Here is a 24,257-nt window from a genome sequence, read left to right as displayed (position 1 = left end):
ACATACATAAATGTATGTTGTATGTATGTGTGTGTATAATAATATAAAAATTTTATTATAAAAAGATGTACGTAAAATTTTAGTTGAATAGTAGAATGTATATATATATACATATACATACCATTGTTACACACCTTTCTTACTCTGCTTCTTACTATATATTATTTTTTTTATGGCTTACATAAATTTCTGACATCAGAGGGCGCACAATTATAATTTTTATGTAGTCGTGTTCAATATGGCGAACATGTTGAGCGTGATAGTTAATGCAGGTAATTTTAAGTTAAATTTAATGTAAATAGCTACAGTTATTATATATTTAGGAAATACGAAGTGCATGCAACTATGAGGACTCGTTAAAGTGCATTTATATAAATTTATAACGACTAAAATTGTTTATCGGTATAAGAAATATGTGAACTACGCAAGTATTACAGTTTCAAGGTCTGTATAGGGAATTGAATTTCTATAGGCAGTTGCGTTATACGTAAACAACTGGCGTATACGACATTTTTATTTACGAAATTATGATAATTTTTCGTGAAGTAATTATAGTTAGATTTCGTTAATAAAAATAAAAGTTTAATATATAACATGTTATGAAAATTATATTTAGTAGTAGATTGTTACTTTAATTTTTTTATACTTTAAATTCAGTTACAATATATAGGAAAACAGATTACTTTTAATTGTAAAAGTCATTAAATTATACGTTTCAAAAGTATCTAATTAAAATAGAGAATAGAATGGTAAAGTATATTATAAAATAAGTTTAGTTTAAAAGAGCTAACATATATACATATATATATTATGCATGCATATGTCTCATCTATATGCAAATAAGTGTTAATGTGCTTACATACATAATACGCGTGCGCGAACACACACACACACACACATGAAGCAAATATATTATATATATATTTAGAAGTATTGTATATAAAAAAAACTTCCACAGAAATATTCCATAAATTGTTAATAATGAGTATACTGAGGATTTGAACTCATTATTATTTTCATAACCAAAAATATTAATTTAAATATTAATATATACACACACATATTATTATATTATATATTATATATAATATATAATTATTTTATATATTATATATATTATTGTTTAAAAAAAAATAAAACTAAACAATAATTATTTTTACTGATTACGTATAAATTTAATTTATATTTGCAGATGTTGCTCCTGTATGAAATTGTAAACAACTACTTATATAAATAGAATGAAAACCTTATAACATATCAGCAAAAAGAAAATGTACAATGAACTACGGTGGAAATATTTCAGATTGGCATCAATATAACTCAGTGCAGACAAATATAAATGAAGTAACATCTACTGATCATAATGTGAATACAAATCACTTAGCATTTATGTCTAATGGTAGTCCATCTTCATTAAATGCTCTTAATACTGAGGGGTATAAAAAATATCAAAATGATTCTAGCTTTAGTTCAAGACATTTTCCACATATGAACAATATTTCAAATGGCTCAAATAATACTGATAACTTTGCAATACCATCAATGGTACAAATGCAAGGTTATATTGGACAATATGGTCCTGTGGTTAATAGAAATTCTGTTATGGATAACGTAAAAGCCCCAGTTGATATGAGAAATGGATCAATGAATACATTCAGTGATGACTATAGGTACAGAAATAGTCATATGGCGCTTCCTGGACAAAATTCTCATTTAAATGGTTCCAATATAAATATAAATACACCTGCCACATCTATGGGATCACGAAATAATAGTATGTGTGCAACATCTTCTGTAAGACAAGGTCCTTCATCTTTCATTCCTTGTAAAGCTTTGTGTTGCAATCCAAATACAAATATAGGCTATCAGCAATGGGATAAATTTGGAACTTACCAATCTAATACACCATATAGGGAAAATATGCGTTTACCTGGATATCAGGCAGAAAATAGACAATATGCTGATCATAATTTTCGAAAAGATAATTTTGATAATAAGGAAATGTTAAACCCTATTATTCCTAATACAGATCATAGAAGAAACTTTTCAGAATATAAATATAATAAAGATCCTACAATGTCTAGAGGTTGTCCAGCTCCATCAGGGATGATACAAAATTATCCAATTCAAAATTATAATTATCCAACAGAGTGCCAGAAATATGCTTATCCTATGAAAGAGTATCCAAAGACAAATAATATGGGTTTACAAGATGCAACTGTTTTTAAACATCCAGAACAAAATTATATTGCACAACAAAAGTACAATGCGAAGCAAGGTCAATATGCAACAGGTAATGTGTTATCCAAGACTGTGCCCACTTCAAATGTCAGTGTTGATATTACATCTCCCACACAGAATTCTTATTATACTACACAATTTATAAGAAATGTATCAACAGAATTTCCACATACTTGTCAGAAAGCTTTTGATAATTCACAACAAGTTGCTGCAATACAATCTACAGCTGTGCATGGCACTTCATCGCGATACCATTCTTATCAGCAAAAAATTGCAATGCAAAGATTTTCTATGGAAAATCATCTCAGAGAACTTGCAAGGATACCTGGATATCAATCACATCCAAAATACAAAGAATCTGTTCTTAGATATAGGGAAATATTAAAATTGCAACAATCACATGGATATCCAACAGCAGTTCAACATCCTTTAAGAATTCCACCAACATCCGTTAATGCTATTCCATCTATCAATTTACAATTTGATCAAAATGGAGTTTTAATAAATTCCGATGGTTTTCCAAAAACTCAACATACATTGAATTCAGATTCAAAACATTTAGAAAAACAGGGAAAAGAACAAGACCTATGTGCATCTGATTTATCTAATGAAGATAATTTGCATTCTAAACAATCAGTTAATCATTCTCAAAAAGAACATTCATCATCCCTATATCCAAGTGGTTTCCCAAATCAAGATCAGCTTTTAATACATAAATGTAATGAACAAACTGAGTTTAAAATACAAAAAAGTACAGACAATGCTATAAATTCAAGTAATGTTGACACTATAACTGAACAACAAAAAACATCAAAAGACTTTGCTGATAAGCCAGATCTTGATGTTCGACAATTTTTAGCAAATTGGGATGCATCAGAAGATGAAGATGATTCAAATTCCAATTTGCCAGATGTTGTCTTAAGCAATTCAACACCATTGGTGGTTGTAGAATATGAAAGTGTTGATAGCACTTCAAAAATACCTCATGATGTAAATGTGAATAAAGAAAATATCACTTGTTCAAGAAAACATGATAAAATAACACAAGAATATTCACAATCTTTAGATTCTTCTCCTCACAGTACTGAGGCCTTAAAAAATTTAAGTGAATGTAGAAATAAAGATATTACAAAGTCTGGAAATATTATACACTGTATAACAAATGGCACTGATGACATTCCAACAATACATATAGTTGATAATGTACAAATAAATAATATTTTGGAAGTATCTAATGATCAAATTATAGAAACTTTGGAACATCAAGGTCCAATACCATTTTATGAAGAAAATGTAAATCTAGAAGAAGAAATAAGAACATGTGATGAAAAGAAGAATGATTCTGCAAATATAGAAATTTTGAACAAAGATACGTATACTAGCAATGATACTTTGTCTGAGAAAGATAGAAAGTCTTCAATCCAGAATAATAATAATCAAGAGTTAAATGCTTTGGAGACAGCATCAAAAACTAATTTGGATAGGCAAACCACAAACTTACAGAAACAAAATAGTTTTGCAAGTGAGGAATCACACAACACAGATGATATCAGTCTACCTGATTTGCCTACAACTGAGTGTACTCCAATATCTACTACTCTGAACACACCTATTCATTCAGATAGTGAAGAACCATCAGGACGTGTGTCATCTATATCTTCCAATCCTATAGAAATTATACAAAATAGTCCAATAATCAGCTTTACTCATTCACCAATTAAAATTGGATCTTATGAACATTTAGATGATACTGTTATTTCTAAAGAAAATACTTTACTACAATTTAATTTAGAAGAAGTAAATCCATCTAATAATAACAGTATTAATGCATTTGAAAATACTATAACTTCTAACAATTTTAATAAATCTGTTAATGCATCCAAAAGTGATGTTATTGAAGTATGCAAAAATAATAAATCACAAACTAGTTCTAATAAAAATTCAGCTATAGTAAATATGAAAAAAGTAGAGAATAAAGAATTCAATGAAAAAGCTCCTGATGTATGTGAATCTTCAGTAACTGAGTATGAATCAGAAAGTGCGCCAATGGATCTACAAAAAAATTCTATACAAAATTCCAAAAATGCAAGCATTGAAAAAATCAATAATGATAGATTTCAAAGTGCTACACATTCTTCAAAACCTATAAATTATAAAGTATCAATACCGATTGAAACTTCCAAATCTACATTAAAAAATAGATTAAATGAAAATAAACAGCAACATATGATAAATACTATTCAACATAATGATAAACATCCTGAAATTAATATTGAAACAAAGAAACAGTCTAAGTGTCTATTTGTAACTAAATTACAGCAGAGCACTTCTAATGATAAAAATACAATATCATTGATTTCAGGGGAAAATGTGGAGGAAGGACACACACTAGTACGGTATGTGGAAAAGAACACTTCATCAAATATTAAAAATATTGTATCTATTCCAAATATAAACATATACACATCTAGTGCTGACAAATTGCAACATATGAATACTGTATCAATACCAAAAAAGTGTCTAGATGTGTTAACAAATAATAAATTACATTCTAAAACTCCTCAAAATGTTTGTATAAGTAAAGAAAAGGATAAAGAAAGTTTCTCCAAAGATGTTCAAAATAAGTTTAAGAATCAAGAACTTACAAAGACTTCTGACATACAATCATCTTCTATGGACAATTCTGGTTTATCTAACTTAGAAATTTTACCAGATCATGTAACAATTCATAAAACATGCTCAGTCTCTAATAGTAAAAACAATAGTGACATGAAAAATGATACAATAAATAGAAAAGAAGATGATAGTGAATTTATTTTTGTAAAACAAGGAAAATCTGTACCTATTTCTAAAAAGATACATGATCAGTCACAAAAAAGTGATGAACCATGTAAAATAAATTCAAATGTTTCTCAGGGAAATCATAACAGAAATAAAATTTTAGAGAAAAATAAACCTGAACTATTACAAGAGGATTTTAATATTGACAAAGTTAATGTAATCAATAATACACAAAAACAAGATTTTAAAGAATACATGTCAGCAAGCAATGACTTGTTGCATCTTGATAAATGCATTGATAATAATAGCCATTTGGGAAATAATTATTTTAATAAAAGACCTACATCACAATTAACAGGTACTCAATTTCAACAGCATTATTCTGCAATAGAAGATACCCAAGCATTAGAGAAAAATACAAATTTAAAAAATAAAATAGATTCAGGTCATACACCATCTTCTATGACTACTATCTGTTCTATTACTTCAGAAAAATCAGAACAGGAACAGCTATACACTGTTTCCAAGAGTTTTGCAACAAAAAACGTAAATTCTGATTTTGAAATCCAAGTTACAAATGTTAATTTAAAATTTACAGATAATGATATATGCAAAGAAGTAGTCACTTTGAGGGATAAGAAACAAGAAAATTTGAATAATTGCTCTGATGGAATTAAAATTGAAATAAATCTATTGTGTGCAGAACGTAATGCTAAAGAAAAGTTATTGCAACAAGAGCCTATAAATGTGGACAATGAAATTATGGATCAATCAAACAATTCTGTATACAGTAACAAAAGTACTTGCTTAGCAAATTTAAAAGAATATAACACATTACCTCATGAAAAATTGGATACAGAAAAAGGAAATAACAAAATTGATGAAATCATTGACCATGATCAAAGTCAAAGTACAGATATTATTTCTTATGAAAACGTGGAAAATACAATGAAGGAACAGGAAGAGCCTCTTAGTTTAATAGTTCGAAATAAAACATTACAAGCAAATAAAGAAGAATCACTACCTCAAGAATTTTCAAAAGGAAATGACACATTGTCAAAGGATATATTAAATAGATCTAGAAATTGTACAGGAGATAATAATTATATAGAAGTTGTTCAAGAAACTAAATTCACTAATACTTCTAATGGAAGAAAGAAACAACATACATCATTGAGTTCTGTTGATAAACCTGATGATTTAAAAGATGAAAGTACATGCTATGTTAAAACTAATGATCTATTCAATAACATCAATCAGGAAAATGAACCCTCTAATATAATTTACAGTTGTACTACATCTGGTAATGTAAATTACATGCAAAATAGTGCAAATACTGAGCGGATATCAAAATTGTATAATGCACAGAAAAATAAAATGAAAGATCTATCTTCTGTCTCACACAGATATAAAGATAGAAAAGATGAAGAAGATGACAGTTCATCTGATAAAAATGATGATATGCCAAATATTGTAACAATACATGTTAAAACTGACAACATGAACAACGAAAAATTTGCAGAACTTGATTTTACAAATTTTGACCTATTTTCTAATGAAAGTAATAAGAGCAATGATAATGACCCAGGAAAATGGAGACGTCCTATAACTCCTATAGTAAATCAGACATTAGAAGAGTGTGACTTATATGGAAGTACTAGTGGTTATGTAAATCCTATTTTTACTAATATAGAAGAATCAAATAACAGAAACGAAGTTCCTATATATAGAACTAAAGATGGGAAAATAACTTATAGCCCTAATCCCAAAGCTTTATTTTTGGAAAATAAAGAAAGAGCTCATTGTACTAAAGAAGAATATTCACCATATAAATATAATAATCATTTGAAAATGTATACTTCTGTTAAAAAGGAGAAAGATATAAGTAATTATAAGGAAAGGGTACCATTGGAATCTAATAATACGAAAATTGCTTGGAGTGAGTCAACTCAAAAAGGTTTTTCTGAATTTACTAACGAGAATGATAACAGTCAAAAAAATGTTCAGTCCATGAAACATCCAAGATCACTGAGTTTAAAACATTATCATAAAATAGAAAAACAATATAATAGTATAACTGATAATCAAGTACATAGAGAGTACAATAAAAGTCTTTCTACTTTTAAATGTGAAGAAGAAAAAGAACATGATAATGAGAATAATCGTAATAGTCATAAAGATAGTTTAAAAAATGAGGTGGTTATAGATGAACCTGAAAGTCATGAAAAGAATTTAAAAAATATCTTTGATAATAATATTCATTCAGAAGAAAAGAATATAAAAAAAACAGAAATGCTAGGAACAACTGAAGCAAATACTATGTATCACAATACAAAAAATAATAACTATACCCAAAAAAGTAGTCATAATGATACATTTTCTTCACATACGTCTACTGATACCTTTGTAGAAAAAATCAGTTCAACTGAAACCTGTGATATTAAATCGAAATACTGCGATATAATTAAGGAGTCAATTGTGCCTTATGAAATATGTGATCAGACAGTTAGTGAATATTCTGTAAACCAAAGTAATAATTTAACAAATGAAAAATCAAATTCTATTACGAAATTAGAAAAGAAAGGGCTTAAGCCTAATTTAGATCGACTCAAATCTTCAGAATTGTGTTTGGAAGAAAATCGTTTTAAAGGCAAAAGATATTACACTAATAGTATAATGAAACATAATTCATTTCCTGAAGATTCAGACTATTTTACTGAAAAGAAGATTGATCCAAATGTCATTCATATTGAAACAGAAAATATCTGTGTAGACATTACAAAAAAACCAGAATCACAAATTACTTCTGAGATATCCAAATATAAGAGACGTTATGAACATTTCCCTGTGAAATGTGAAATGGATTCAGATGAAAATACTGAAAATTTTGAAGCAGAATTTGAAAATACAAGAGATATTTTAAAATATGCAAATACAGAGAATATTCTAATCTCTAAAAAAGATGTTCTTCTCACAACAACATTAGATATAGAATGTTCAGATTCCTTGAAACAATTGGATAGTACTAAGCAAAAATCAAAAATAGAATATCAGGATGAAAGCAATGGTGAAATAGAAAATACGAATTTTTCATTACAAAACGAAGTATCTAAAAGTAATGAGGATGAAAATTTGAATCAACAAATTACAGAAGCCAATATTTTCTATAATGATAATAATAGTACTATTTCTGAAAAAGGTTGGAGACGTTTACCTTCAAATTGCTTCAAAAATGATGAAATAGAAATTATGGAAAGTGACATAATTAGTCACAATAATTTTGACAATGAAGTGAATATAATTCATGGAGAGTCTACACATATGCCACAAATGAAAAAACCGAAAATGTCAAAAACTATTTTAGAAACTGATGACTCTTCTTTTAATGAAGTAAGTAATAGTGATTGTCAAAATAACACTTTCATAACAACAGATCATAAATATGATACTCCTTTCCTAGAAGAAGAAATTAAATCTGAACCTATATACATAGGTCAAAATAAGGATGAAGTAGTTCTGTTAGAGTCTGTCATTTGTAACAAAGACACTGATGTCATTGAAGAAATAAAAAACGATAAGAATACAGAGAAGAAAAACATAGAAAACACAAGTCCTTCATTAAATTCTATAAATAACTCAAAAATTAAAAATATAATTAACAATGAAGATTTTTCGTTAAATAATTTTAATGAAATAGATAATGTCAAAGAATCATTACTGAAGCAACAAGATATTGATATTCCAAGATATCAAAATTATAATGTATCAGATTTAATAAATACATCACAACAAGATAGTTTAGAAGCATTTAGCTCAAAAGAAAAAGAATCACAAGAAAAACAATTTAATGACAATTTGTATTATATTGAAAATAAAATTAGTGGCTCATATTTATCTTCACAAGATTTGAAAAGTTGCAGTATTGAGGCTTGCAGAATTGGAGAATTGGAGAATGTGTCAGACGCGGAGAATATATCAGAAGTAAATTTACAGAAAAACACAAATGTAGTTAATGAAATTACAACAAATGATATAAACAATAAAGCAGAAGAAGAACGTTCTTTATCCCCTCCAGATATAACTACTATTGCATATATTAACACAAACTATTCATCTACATTAGATTGCAATGTAAATACACAAATGATTTCTGGATCCATTATTGAAGAAAATGAAACAAATACAAAATCCAAACCTGAACTGTTACCTCAACCTAAAATACCTAAGATGATAATCAGAAATACTGGATTCTGTTCTACATCTGTTGCAGGGGAAATATCAGAGACATCATCAGAATATCCTTCTTCTGTACATAATAAAGTTAAACATTCTACTTTTATAATTGAGAATGAAAAAGATAATAAAGAAAGAAGTGACAGTGATTCTGAAATTTCTTTACAAAAATATGATTTAAATAATAGTAGAGTACCAAAAATGAAAATAAAATTCAATGATAAATCGTTAAAAAGAAATATTGAATATAACAATATGGAAATTTCTGTTAAAAGGAAAGATGCAAAAAAAATTGTTCCTAAAGTAAAAATAAAGAAGATTAAAACTGAAGCAGCAACTGTACAGAATGACCAAACAGAATCTTCATTAATAGTAATGAAAGTCAAAACTCCTGATATATCAAATGAGATAAGTTCTGATAAATTATCAATAATTAATGAAGAAAAAAAACGAGAGAAGATTCCTAAATTAAAACTGAAAAAGCATCAAGAAATCACTTTACCTACAGAATCCATTCGAAAGAGAACAAATTTAAGAACCATTGATTTAACAGTCAAAAAATATAAAAATGATAAAAATGAAATAAAATCTAATCAAAAAAATGAGGATATAATTAAATCGACATTGAAACAAAAGGATAATTCGTTTATATCTGAACGTGAAATGAAGAATAAATTATTACCCTGTATTTCCGAAAAAATTCCAAAGGTTATAATCAAACGTGCCTCTGCAAGTGCAGAATTTAAATGTGAATTTAGTGAAGGTGGTAGTAATACAATTATTAATAGTGCAAAATGGCAACCAGAAGTTAAATTACAAAGATCTCGACTTTTAGATAATATGGTAAAGGACCTAAAATACTGCCATATATCTAAAGCATATATAACTCGAAAATATATAGATATTATTTCTTCACATAGAGCACGAAAATTAATAAAAAGTTACAGATTTCGAGATAAACGACATAGCAAATCGAATAAATTATTTAGATCAAGTTCTGTATCTGATTTATGTCCAACTAAATATGAGGAAAGTAGAACATTAGATTATAGTTATAGTAATAACAAATTATCTGATACAGAAGCTACAGAATTTTCTATAAAATCAATTAGCAAGTACAAATTTGAAAAGAATCCATGGAATATAGAAGAAAAATACATAGAAGAATCTTATATTTCCAATGATTTTGTAGATGAATCTTTATATAAATATTCAAGTGATAAAGATAATATGGACCACTTGATGATAAAATCAGATACTACAAATATTAAAAATAACACTACCTTAAAAAGTAATACTGATAATGATCTCAGTACTATAACTTTTAATTCTAATTGTACAAATAATGTAAGTAAAATGCAAAAAGACTTCATTCATAATAATGATAGTGAAAATAAATTTCCTAGAGAAAATAATGAATCTGAATCAAAATTTTTGAAATCTGATATCACTACAGATGATTCTGCAGATAATGATTGTTCAGTTATAAAATTAGATTCCTCAGATGAAAGTCAATCAACAATAGAGATTTTACCAGCTTCCCCAGACATAAATCAAATTGGGATAGAAGAACATAATAACAGACTTAATAATGAAGAAGGTGAACAGTTGTATTCAGAAGATGCTATTCCTACTCAATTTGAATTAGAATTAGAAGTTACAGATAGCAATATTGATTCTGTGGAAGTACCACCCCTAAGGCATGAGCTAAATTCTGAACATTTTAATGGAACCTGGCAATTAAACCAGAAAGTCCAAGACTTGAATGATTTAAAAAATTATCCTCAAAATTATACCAATCAACAAGATATTTTACTTACAGATAATGATCAACGAAACTCTGAAGTTCCTGAAAAAAATAAAATATCTACTAAACAAAATATTTCATTATCAATATCAGCTCTTACACATGATGGTTCACAGAATCAATCAACGGAAACGGCAATTACGTCTCGTGAAAATCTTTGTTGTAATGATTTACTTATGAAGGAAGTATTGGCTGCTAAAGAAATGCTGAAAAAATGTTTATCTATGTCTAAAGATGCTACTATTCTGAAAAACAAATCAAAATTGAGATCACTTGTAGAAAAAAATCAAGATTCTTGTCTTACTTCCAGCAGTCATACAAAAACTCTTCTTAAGACTATTACTTCTCATCATACATGTGAAACAGGTAAAGTGAATCAGCAAAAACCAATGAATGAATTAAATATGGAAAAAATAGAAAAAAAGAATTATAATGAAGTAGTAAACAAAGTTATACAAATTACCAAATGTACAGAGAAAAAAGATATTAAACATATTGGTGTTAATGTGCAAAGTACATTAATTTCTGCACAAAATTCTCCTATCATATCATTAAAAAGTCTTAAACGATACAGTCAATCTGTGCCAAATAAAAACATGTCTGCTAATATGGGACATTGTAAAACATTGGAAGATGGAAATGAACAATCAATATGTCAAGGTAGTCATGTTCAGCAAGTAGAAGATAAAGTTCAAGATATTAAAATTGAACAAAACACAACTTACTCTAAAATTGAAATAACATCAGATAATGAAGATGTACAAATTGAAGATGATAAAAATTGTAATCAATCCAGAAAAAGAGAAGATAAGATGCCAGTATTAGAACCAGAAATTGCCTTTAGTTTCGATGCAAGTTCAGATAGAGATAGTTCAAGATCACCACCTGTTATAACAAATCAAGAAATTGTGACTACTCAAAATGAGGTACTAAAATGCTTGCAAGGAGAAGAAGTATTAACATCAACTGATAACAAAGATGATAACAAAAAATATATAGCAGAAGAGTATGATATGACTGTAACTGATATTGTAACGCGATTAGCTTATCATAAAAAGGTAATATATATTTTATCATTGCATAATTTCAAGTATAAAAAAATATTATTATTATTAATTATATAAATATATATTTAAAAATAATAAGGAGATGTAATATTTTTATATTTATATAGTCAACAATAAGGCATAAAAGATATTGTAATCTATGTGAAAAATGGTTTCCAACGACATCTCGTCATCGACGACATTTAGCTGGATATCAGCATCGTCACTTAGAATTGACACAGCGAAGAACGATCCATGCACTTTTCATACTTTTTACTGGCAAACCTTGTTCAAAACTATTGCAGGCTACTAGTATGCGAAATGATTGTTCTATAGGTGAATTAACACCTTTACAAATTGCTGTTCAGGTATCATTTTTTATAATAAATTTATAAGTAATGATTTTTTTCCTATGATCATATCTATGTATATATTATTATTATTATTTTTTTTTTATTTTCGCAGGATTTAGCCAAATACTTGGATGGTACAGAGACAAATCTATTAATACCAAATAATGTCGAAAAATAACCAAAAGTAGTTGTTGATTTATGTAACATCATGTCAAAGGAGATGGACAAAGATTTCATATTTCAAGTAAACAATAGATGATAGTCTAATGTGATTTTTGAATACATCAGCATAATGGAGCCAATTGGAATTAGCTAAGTCAGCTAATGTTTGTTACATCGTTGACCGTATGTTACCTGAAACAGTTACTTTATGTAGTAATTAACTATTTAACCAAAGACTTTATTAGAGTAATAGTGCAACTAAAACTCCTATTATATAAAGGTTTGAGACTTTTTGCACTAAAATCTGCTATATGCTAATGCATAAAGCTGTTGTTTGAGCTTCACAAACAGCTGTAAACAATATGGCTGTTGTTTATTCTTTATAATCACCACATGATTTTTACACATATGTAATGCTGTTTATAGAAGAGTGTTCACTAAAGCATGATTTTAAAGAATAGACTTTTGAGCTCACTACATCGCAATTTTTAAAGGCTACTATGTGGCCATTAGTTTATATACACATGGTTATGAATGATTATATATATATACATAATATTATATGACATATATATGTGTATATGTATATATCTATATGTGTATATGTATACACATACATATACATATATATATAGACACACACAAATACACATATATATAAATATATATAAAGAAACGAATGTTTATTTATATATAAAGAAAATATATCTACATATAGATACATATATATGTATATGCATGTAATGTATGTATTATATGCATACCTATATTTATTGTTCCAGTTTTAAAAATATGTACACATGTACACACATATATTTAACAATGTTTAATTATTATTAGTATATATTATGTCATATCTTTTAAATTGAAGAAGATATATAAACTATGAAATGTTCCAATATTCAATTATACATATATAAAAAAATGAGCTGTAAGATGTTGTATTGTACATTGAATAGATCAAACAGTTCTTTATGTTAAAATTAGTGTAATAACATTTCTATTTGTTAGATTTCTTGTAGTCTCTGATGCTATTTTTATTTGTTATGGTATCACTTATTAAAAGTTATTTTATAATGAATTGTGCAATATATCCAATCAAATATTACAAATAAAAAATTAATTTTAGTCTTGAAATCTTACTAAAACTATAATTATCTATGGGATCAAAATATTACTATAAATAGAAGGCTTGGTTACTTATGAAAACAAAAAAAAAATATGAAAGTATATATATCTTCAAAATAGAATGAAAATATAGCAAAGTGCTTGTAATGTAATTTTACAGAACCATATATCATTGGCAATGATTTTTTATGTGTCTTTTGTACTTTTCACATTTTGTGCCTTCTAAATATAAATTAAATATTGAAGATTATCATAAATACAAGTATTTGCATATAAATTGCACCACACAAAGTAACTGTAGAATATATGAAATAATTCTTATATGATTTTATCATCATATTTGCATCATTATGCATTAATTTTGAAATTAAATTTATAATTGTTATCTATCAACATTTCATCAAAATTTTTCAAAGTGGGGGAATTAAAATGAATAAAAATATTCTACTTAATTTTCGACATACATATTAATTATGAGATATGAAAAACATAATTTAATATCTATCTATTTATTATTATTAAATACAACTTAACAGTTTCCTTATTTGAAGATTTTCAAAGCATATACTGTTTAGTTACATTTCTTTAAATAATATTATTGTTACATCTAACATATTACATATAATTTATGATGTTTTATTACATTTTTGACATAATTTCCTAATACTTACATAAATAAACTTACATAATGTATATACGTGCAAAGTTTTTAGCTGTAAAAGCAGGTATTTATGTTTTGAACCATTCCAGTATAAATTTAGAAAAAATGAAAAAATATTAAATATTCATATAACACTGTAATTTTCGATAATGTACACAATTAATTTATATTATAGTATAAAAATATTATATTTATTTTACAAAAAAAAATTATTATGCGTAACTGCATAAATTAAATGACTGACTGCAATTTAAATTTCTATAGAACTATTCACTATGTATTAAAATTTTAACCAAAGTTTACCAAAAATTACGTTTCTTGCATGTTATATATAATTATTTGTCGCAGGAAATGTAAATTCTGGAAGTTCTTAATTTAAATTATAATACAACAAAAAAGTCGAATATTACTTTTTATAACAATTTCATTTGTTTGTGATCCAAAGACACTATTTTGCAATTAAAATTTTTATATAAAACTTTGTATATATTGAAATATGAGTACATTACATACAATTTTAATTAATGGTAATCTATTGTAACACCATCAATTTTATAATCATTTTATTTTGGTAAAAAGAAGTAAATTTCAAATATATCTACACATTCCACACTAATTTAATTTTACATATATTGAATTTTTCCATAATTTTCTTTTTTTCTATGTCAACAGTTACTTGTATATAAAATCTCTTTTAAAAATATTACAGATTATATTGTAAATCATAAATGTATTATTTTAAATGTTCATTATAACTTATGAATATAATATTATCATTTAATAAAATTTATTTCCAGTTTTATTTAAATATTCTAGAATTTTAATTTGAATTCGGGTCAACAGGGATAAAATGTATTTTAATATAAAAAAAAAGTAATATATATATATTCACACACACACACACACAGAGGCTCATTTTTCTTCATTCTTGTAAATAATAAAAGAAAAATAGTATAATCCGATCTATACACATTGATATAGATCAAATTAAAGCGTTTTGTTTCTTATTTATAACTTACAATGAATTATTGACTTACTTGTAGCATTGTAATTAAATTTTATGTTAAGTTCTGAGGACGAATCTATTAAATTATATATTAAAAACTTTTATGATTTAATATTGTGCTTTACTCACACGAGTGGCGTGGCACGATCCCATGTATGTGACTGTGTTGTAACATACACTTATATATTATGTAACAAATACATAATTATATCTATATATATACATATTATATATATATGTATACATAGTGATATCTATATATATAGGTGTATTCTATGTACTTGCAACAATTCCATTGATGTTTACATAGTATATATGCAAGTTATAAGAGGCTACATATTGTTATGATTATTTTTAAGTAATTAAGTCAATTTATTTATTCATCTGAAAAATTAAATAAAATAAATAGTTATAAGCTGAAAAAGTATATATTACTTTATTAAAAAAAATTATAATTTATAATTATGCTTGGTATGAGGAAATTATTAATTTTTTGGTTTTATTATATATAGGTGCGTGTTATATACAAACGTTCAAAACTAAATGTTGTTTCATAAATATGTGCACATTGTTATATTGGCATATTTCTGTATCTATAATAAAGAAATATTATAGATGATAAAAAATATCATTTGCGTGAATTCCTTCACGCATGGAGAGGTATTATGTGATATATTGGCATATGAATATATTAATTATCTGCTAATCAAATAGGACTCAATAGTGGGTTATCTTGTCAATTTTAACAAATTACATTAGTTCATAATAAAATTATCATCATTTTATATTCGTATTATTAAATATAGAACATTGAATAATTTGCTTTTTATTGAAATAAATATATAAAAACTCATGATATATATGTACATACAGTATAATATATAAAAAGTGGTAAGTATTAATATTAAAAATTATTAAATTATTATTTATATATATACTTTTATATATACAATGGAGATTTTACAAGATACATTTTTGATTTGTAAAATAAGATATTCTGTTTTAATTGTACTTAATTTAATTAATTTTATTAATTTTTTTTAGTATTAATTACATGACTACCAGTTTTAAGTAAATCACTGATTGTCGTTCGTCTAGTTTCAATTAGTATTAGATTTGAAGTTTAGCGCTATTTTAATAAGTGGGGAGATTTTATAGTATACCCTTTGAGCCACTAGATGGCCGGAGAAATTATGTAATGCCATTAGACGGTCTATATAAAATATATTATCTTAAAGTGTTTTGTGCTTAGTCTGGAACAAGGTTTCCACACAGTTTCAAGAAAGCTTCCACTCTATCTTCTGCTTGATTATATTCAGACGCAACGCCAAGGAAGAAAGTAAATTTGTTGTCGCGTAGAAGCGGACATTCTACTACCTTAGGCACAATCATAGCAGTTGTCGGTAATTGCAACTGATTGTTTTTATTTTACATTCGTGCAAAGTTCGGTGCATTTTAATTTTATGAAAGGTGAGAAGTGTTGTTTTAAATAAATTAGCAACTTAAGTGATACAATTCGGTGCAAAAAACTATGTCTATACAAAGACCAAATTGTAATTTATTGATTTACGGATTGCATACGTGTGGTTGAACAATAAAAGTTTTACAGATTTATTCAGAATAAATAATAAAAATAATTCGTGAAAGATAAAGAATGTTTTTCACAAATGAAAGAAAAAATAAAATTACGTGTTCTTCATCGTTTATGTTTAATTAAGATTACTGTTTTTTTTGAACATTGAAACGCTACAAGGACAATATCATAAAATTGATCTTATGCACTACGTGTTCATATCAAGAATTAAAGATGAACGGATTTAGCACAGGTGAAGAAGATTCTAGAGGAGCTACAGATCAAATTTGTTGTCTCGTCGATGAAGGCGAACGATGTTCTCGCCCAGCTGGCAATGCTTCTTACAGCAAACGTATACAAAAGACTGTAACACAGCGACGTCTCAAACTTAATTTGGATCAAATGGTACTTTTTGCTCAGAAATCACAAGGTTTGTCCGAGTCGCATGCACTTTCTGAATTAAAGTATAGAGAGGGATGTCATGCTCGGCATAAAGATCTTAAGATAAAACAAATAGAATTAATAAAATATATTTAAATGTCATAAAAATTATAATATAGGCACATTTTATATGTAGAATCTCTTATTACTAATATTGATCTTCATGCTTTACATATCTCTCTGCCAGAATCATAAAATTTTAAAAAACAATAGTTAATCAGCTTGATGTATTCAGTTCAGTTATTTTCTTACTTGTATTTTTTGCACCCTCAAACAAAGGAAATAAATAAATGCATTGCACTTTTTGTCCATGTGCTTTTAATAAAAACACAACAGAGCAGAAAATACATGAGATGCGAACAAACCTTTCTTTAGCACTATAATTTTTAAATTATATATATTACAGTCAGGTACACGGTCTTTGGAAAACATCATAATCTCAGTTCTGGTCTATATATATATATATATATTATTTATAACATTACAGCTGAACAAAGTATTTTTTATGAGTATGGTACATATGCCAATTAATGAAAGTAGTAGTAAATATAATGTAGAATACACTTTATATACTCCATTAAATAATACTAATTACAAAAAGTTCTTTATGTATAATCATGTTATATTTTATATGTAGGCACGTCACACCTATATTTGTGATTATCACAAACAAGTGATACAATGTGCAAGATCTAAACAACAGCAACAACGTAGACGAAAAGACTCTGAAGAAGATTCAGGTGAAACCGATAATGATCTTCCAGAAGTGGATTTATTCCAATTACAAGTTGGTACTTTAAGGCGCTATAAACGACACTATAAAGTCTCTACTAGACCAGGCCTCAACAAAGCCCAACTGGCTGATGTAAATATTTAATTATTATAAATCATATTATTTTCTTATGTGATCAGCTATTTAATTATATTATAATCAAAATATTGTTATATCAGCATGTTTCGATATTATCTAATTATTTATTGTATATAACATTTTTAAGTTTGATATGTATTGTAAAATAATTTGTCTTTTATATTGCAGACTCTAATGAAACATTTTAAGACTATTCCTGTAAATGAAAAAGATGCCTTAAGTATTTTCATTTTTACAGTTAAAACCAATGCAAATAAATTGGATCAAAAGAATGGTTTAAGTAATGATACAACGTAGCTAAGGATGAATATTCATGATCATTCATCGCTGTAATATTAGTAAGAAGGAAAGCATACATGTGTGAGTTCTCACTTGTTAATAAGTATTTTATAAGAGTTGTGTACACTGTGTATAAAATTATCTTTGGAAAAAATATTCGTTTTTCTTTTATTTTTGTTACATGACCTGTATATTTAATTTCTTTTGAATATAAAATTTGCAATCTTTGTATAAATTAAATTTTTTTTTAAATACTTAATAGTTATGTAAATGTATTTATATCTGTTTTTTAAGTATTAATAAAACTATATATTTTGTAAATAAAAATATATACATGGTAATATACTCATAAGTTGGTAATAGTTCGACATAAAATTTATATAATTAACATGCTTTCATTTCATGGAGATCGAAAAATATTTATTTTTTTAAATTCATTACACTCTTTATAATATATTAAGCAATTAAAAGTGATTAAGACATGCACCAAAGTAATATACAGTACCTTACAGTATTAGTATTAAAAAATTTCGTATAAAATTATATAATAATATGTAGTTTCGTCTTCTCTAAATTTTACAAATGTTTAAATTAAGTATCTTAATCTAAAATTAAGAAATTATATTTACAATTTTTTGTGAAGTTTTTTATTTTCTTTCATTTTCAAATAAAAAAGATTTATATAATATCAAATCTCTATTAATGTGAATATACCTTTTGATTTTCCATATTTTTTGTATTTTATATTTAAATTTCGAGTAACATACAATTCATTATTTCTTACTATAATCTACAATTATTAATATCATTATATATAATAAGATTAAATTTTATAATCTTGAGTAATTGTAAGATATATTTTTTATATAAAATTCATGTTTTTACTATGTGTATTATATTATATCTTTTTTATCAACTATTTCAATAATTTCCTCTTCACTATCACCATCTAATTCTAAAATATCTAACAAGAAACATTATTTTTAGCTCATAAAATGAATAATTTAGTTAGACTAGAAGAACAAAATTCTGACTTACCTGCTTTATTAATTGTAGTGTTTGAAGATTCATTTACAGATATAATTTCAACATCACTCATATCTTCATCTGATGATGGACACCATGAATTATGACCACCATCTCCTATTGTCTTTGTCTATATATAATAATTATTGAAATATTATTATAAATATTACTTTTGTGTTTTGTTATAAATATTATGAATTGATATTTTTTAGTTTTTAACTAATAATACCTCATTTGTAATCAATTCAGCAAAACCTTCAGCTAATTTCACAATATGATTAGTTTCTTCATTGTTATCATCATTTTCATAGGTCTCTGAAAGAATTTAATACGATTTTATTAATGTGTATATATAATATGTATCTTTTTTCCTCTCTCTTTTTTTCTATATTTACACATACAAGTTTTCAATATAAGTTATATTTGTATTGATGTAGTAAAAATAAAATTTAATATATAAAAATTAGTGGTTAGAGAATTATTTATTTTAGTTTATTTATAGATTTTCTTACCATTTTTATGTTGCTGTGTGAAATTCCAGTTATGTAATTTAATACTGATATTATCATTATACATAGTAGTTACTTTGTTTGAAATTATACACTCTTTGATATGACAACTGTAAGTATTATCTTTACTAAATCTACAAAATATAAAATTTTATTGATATATAATAAAAAATTATCATATTATTTTACTCAATAGATAAGTGATACCTTAAACTTATATCTTTTACAACTGCTTCTTTAATTTGTTTTATTAAATTAATTGCATATTTTGCAGCATGATTAGAAGCTACAGATATAACATCTTCAACAGTTAATGTTTTTGTTAAGTAATCGAAATGTAAACTACATAGTTCTTTATATGAATTTACACCAAGAGTTAATTGAGCTACAGCAACTTTTTCTTCTATATAAGTAGGATCCATGACAGTAATTCCACTAAAAAAAAAAAAAGAAAGAAATAGAATATTATTTATAAAAGCTATATATTTCTTTGTGTATGGTATTTTAAAAATCATAATATTTTAAATAAACACTTTGTATATTAAAATTTTTAATATAAAAAAGATACATAAATTCCATAAAAAAGAAATATATAAAGAAAAAATAAATATTATAAGTTTAATTTCATCAAATCTGTATAAAAAAATAATGCAATTATTTAAGAACACACACACATATTTCATAATAATAATAGGAACACAAATTACATTACTACTAAGCATACATATTTAAGTTGTTGGAAATACATAATATATAATATTATAACTAACCTTTCAAATGTTATAAATGAAACACAAACAGGTAAGAAAAACAATCTCAGTGGTAAAGCATCCTTTTCATTAAATGGATGAACAATAATATTATTTCCAGTTGATGTTACATCTGGTCTATGAAAATGCAAAAGTGCTGCAAGGGCAGCAATAGATGCACAATCAATCAAATTTCCATCGTGATTTAAAATGTTGATATCAAGTCTTAAATTCCATACCTATATGTGTAAATATAAATTAATTAAATATTTGTGTCAATATCATTTTGCCATATTTTTTTCTCTCTTTTTTTTTTCTAGATAAATAGATAAATTAATTTAAATGTCCATTTAAAAACTATGTATTACTTCTTAATTAAAATATCATTAAATCAAATAAAATTTGAAATCCTTAAATTAATGGTTTACAAACTTTCTTTTTTTAAATTCCTATTTTTATAAAAAAAATATTGCAAACTATTATAGATATAATTCAGAATAAAAAAGATAATAATATTAGTTATTAGTATACAATCTAGAAGGATGTTTTAAAATTTTTGATTTATTATCATAAAAAATTATTTATATCTGAAAATGTAAGAAAAACATAATAACCTTTTTGTCAGCCACGATACATAAAGATTCCAAATCTATGCATTTGGATTCTTTTATACATTTTTCTAATTGTCTGTTTATTAAAGTAGTAGCTTCACATTGTCGATTATTTTCAAAATGATGTGCTGCTAATGGATTCAACTCGACATTAATATAAATCATACCTTCATTTGGTCGAGATGGTTTAGGTTGTTGGATATCACATGATACTTGTGCAACTGCTCTGTTATATAAAAACAAATAATATATATGGACTTAATTGTTATAGATTTGTTTAATGGAATAAGTAAAATATAGAATTAATATGTGCGTTATCATAAGTTTACCTTGTTTTTCCAAGGGATACGATACAAGTACCCCAATCAGAACCGAAATAAATGTTAACGGATCTTGCTTCAAAAAGATCTCTTCCATCTAATCGCTAAAATAATTGAAATAAATATAAATCTAAAGAATGTAAATGCAAAAAATTTTAACACAATATAATATTTGTTATGGAATTATTAAATTATTATGTATTTTATTAAAATTAATATTTAGTTATGAAAGATTAATTATGATTAGGAAGATATACTAGATTTAGTCAAAAAAGTATACCGTTTTTTCTTTTATGGACGCATTAATAAAATTTTTCTCACAATTTGTCAAAATAGTTTTCTTCATTGCAGTATTTATTACGGAATTTTTCTTTCGTTCTTTATTATATGATTTCTACGAGAAATATAATATTATTTTCACATAAATGAAGTACACGTGCTTGTGCACAAGTTGTCACTTATGATTCTTGTTTAGAACAAGAAAATAGTATAGTGGCAGTGAAATGCATCTTTAATTTACGCGGTAAAATTCAAAATCCTAATATTTAATGTTTTGATTTTTTTCCCAGTACAGTTGAGTTTTATCATAGGGAGCGTAAATATCGACGAAATGTTATTTTAATAATAAATAATCAAAAACTTTATGAACATTATAATATTAAATAAAATGAATCAGATATTTCGTACTTATGTATTTAATCGAAATATTTGTAAATCTTTCGAAATAAATAAAAGATTTGCGGGTCATAGTAAATGGCAGAATATAAAACATACAAAAACAGAAAATGATAACGCAAGAGCTACATTATTTTTACGATTAAGAAAAATGATACGAGATGCTGTTTTGGGTATTTATTATATATTTTTATTATTTTTTTTAGAATGATATATAATTGCATGTTTAAAAAAATATAACATAACCTTTAAAAATGTAGAGATTTCTAGTAAATAATATTATTTGAAAAGAATTTTTTAATCTTAGATATATGTTAAATAATTATATATTACAGAATTAAATATAAAATATATCTCATTAATTAAGATGTATATATATACATATATTTTATTAATTTAATAATGTAACTTATAGTGGGTGGTAGTACAAAACCATCGACAAATGCAAAATTAGCACGTGTTATAGAATATTGCAAAAAATCAAACATGCCCTCAGCATCGATAAATAGTGTGCTTGAAAAAATTGCTAATTCAAAAGAAAAAACTCAGTCTGCTTTAATAGAAATCAATGGGCCAAAAAATTGTATCATGATTTTAAAAATTGTATCAGATAATATTGTAGATACAAAATCACGTCTTAATACAATACTAAAAAAGATCAAGTAAGAGAGCTGAATTAAAATCAAAATATCCAGCTTTTATATTTATTTTATATAATCACTACAGTAGAAATATTAATAAGTATTTTTATATCTTTTAAATAGTGCTAAGGTTTCAGTAGGTGCAATAAACAATTCTTTTGAATATAATGGTATTATAATAACCAACAAAAAATCTACATTGGAGAAGGCAACAGAGGATGCAATAAATGTTGGAGCTTCAGATATTGAGGATATGGAAGATGATGACAAAAAATATTATAAGGTTGTCTGATTTATCTTTCTCCTTTATAATTATTACTATGTTTATTTTAATTTTACTATTTTCTTTTAAAATATTTTACTTCTTTTCTGTTACAGTTCATATGTGAGCCACAACTTTTATCAAAAATAACAACCAAATTGAAAAGTCTTGATTATCATATTATTGATATAAGAGAAGAATTAACTCCACTATGTGTTATAAAATTAAGTGATGATGATCTAAAAATAGTCAAATTAGCTCAAGAGAAACTTTTAAAAATAGATGAAATAGAAGAGATATATGATAATATAGATCATGATAATTTATGAAATTAGATATCAATTATAGTATCTAAAAATTAAAAATATAAACAACGCATATTAGAAAATAGTACAACATATAAAAAAAACTATTTTCTATAAGTATATTTTTAAAAAATAATATAATTATGGTTTAAAAATATATTCTATGTATGTAAATAGAATCATACTTTGTATATGAGGTTTCTAATATCATATAATTTATTCATATATATGTATATGTTACAAAATTATTGATACTTATAAAATAGATATTGACCTCCCCACCTTATGATAATTTAAAGTAAAAAAAAAAATTAATTTGATACTTTCATAGACGATTGTATATATGTATATGATATAATATTTAAGATCAAAACACTATGAGTGATAAAATTAACAAATATATAATAAAAATAAATATATTCAATCAATTCCTTTTTTTATAATAACGATATATATGGCGAATCAATTGTATATAATTGATAATGAAAGAGCAATTTATATTACCCTCCGTCGATAAAAGAGTTCTCTACAGTACAATAACCAAGAAAAATAATAATCATAAAAAATCTCATGTAAA

The 24,257-nt window shown here is 25.4% G+C and overlaps 4 protein-coding genes across 9 annotated transcripts; 3 read left to right on the top strand and 1 right to left on the bottom strand.

Moving 5' to 3' along the window:
• The first annotated feature begins 230 nt into the window (after positions 1-230).
• On the top strand, positions 231-16,211 carry LOC127065961 (MATH and LRR domain-containing protein PFE0570w-like). 2 transcript variants are annotated; one of them, XM_050999042.1, is made up of 4 exons: positions 231-272; positions 1,193-12,120; positions 12,237-12,476; positions 12,574-16,211. In XM_050999042.1, exons 2-4 carry the CDS (start codon positions 1,279-1,281, stop codon positions 12,637-12,639), a joined length of 11,148 nt encoding a protein of 3,715 aa, XP_050854999.1. In that variant the 5' UTR covers positions 231-272; positions 1,193-1,278; the 3' UTR covers positions 12,640-16,211. The 2 variants fall into 2 exon arrangements, with proteins under 2 accessions (XP_050854999.1, XP_050854998.1); XM_050999041.1 differs by lacking the exon at positions 231-272 and adding an exon at positions 279-444.
• A 396-nt stretch (positions 16,212-16,607) lies between these two features.
• On the top strand, positions 16,608-18,738 carry LOC127065787 (histone deacetylase complex subunit SAP30 homolog). 3 transcript variants are annotated; one of them, XM_050998640.1, is made up of 4 exons: positions 16,618-16,888; positions 17,245-17,396; positions 18,070-18,297; positions 18,472-18,738. In XM_050998640.1, the coding sequence occupies exons 1-4, from the start codon at positions 16,882-16,884 to the stop codon at positions 18,598-18,600; spliced, it is 516 nt and encodes a 171-aa protein (XP_050854597.1). In that variant the 5' UTR covers positions 16,618-16,881; the 3' UTR covers positions 18,601-18,738. The 3 variants fall into 3 exon arrangements, with proteins under 3 accessions (XP_050854598.1, XP_050854597.1, XP_050854596.1); XM_050998641.1 differs by having other exon boundaries at positions 16,608-17,396; positions 18,542-18,738; XM_050998639.1 differs by having other exon boundaries at positions 16,620-17,396.
• A 393-nt stretch (positions 18,739-19,131) lies between these two features.
• LOC127065779 (exosome complex component RRP45) lies at positions 19,132-22,294 on the bottom strand. 3 transcript variants are annotated; one of them, XM_050998620.1, is made up of 9 exons: positions 22,078-22,238; positions 21,807-21,901; positions 21,645-21,703; positions 20,888-21,105; positions 20,325-20,552; positions 20,121-20,251; positions 19,838-19,923; positions 19,621-19,738; positions 19,132-19,546 (listed from the first exon to the last, which is right to left on the bottom strand). In XM_050998620.1, the coding sequence occupies exons 2-9, from the start codon at positions 21,892-21,894 to the stop codon at positions 19,476-19,478; spliced, it is 999 nt and encodes a 332-aa protein (XP_050854577.1). In that variant the 5' UTR covers positions 21,895-21,901; positions 22,078-22,238; the 3' UTR covers positions 19,132-19,475. The 3 variants fall into 3 exon arrangements, with proteins under 3 accessions (XP_050854577.1, XP_050854576.1, XP_050854575.1); XM_050998619.1 differs by having other exon boundaries at positions 19,138-19,537; positions 21,481-21,703; positions 22,078-22,294; XM_050998618.1 differs by having other exon boundaries at positions 19,151-19,546; positions 21,481-21,703; positions 22,078-22,292.
• A 61-nt stretch (positions 22,295-22,355) lies between these two features.
• Positions 22,356-23,966, top strand: LOC127065784 (translational activator of cytochrome c oxidase 1). The gene is made up of 4 exons (XM_050998636.1): positions 22,356-22,645; positions 22,888-23,134; positions 23,237-23,396; positions 23,492-23,966. Exons 1-4 carry the CDS (start codon positions 22,441-22,443, stop codon positions 23,702-23,704), a joined length of 825 nt encoding a protein of 274 aa, XP_050854593.1. The 5' UTR covers positions 22,356-22,440; the 3' UTR covers positions 23,705-23,966.
• Positions 23,967-24,257: the final 291 nt, after the last annotated feature.

Source organism: Vespula vulgaris, chromosome 8, assembly GCF_905475345.1.
Source record: "Vespula vulgaris chromosome 8, iyVesVulg1.1, whole genome shotgun sequence".
Classification (NCBI taxonomy): Eukaryota; Metazoa; Arthropoda; class Insecta; order Hymenoptera; family Vespidae; genus Vespula; species Vespula vulgaris.
The sequence above is the reverse complement of the archived record's forward strand: the minus strand, read 5'-3'. Positions and strand labels throughout refer to the sequence as shown.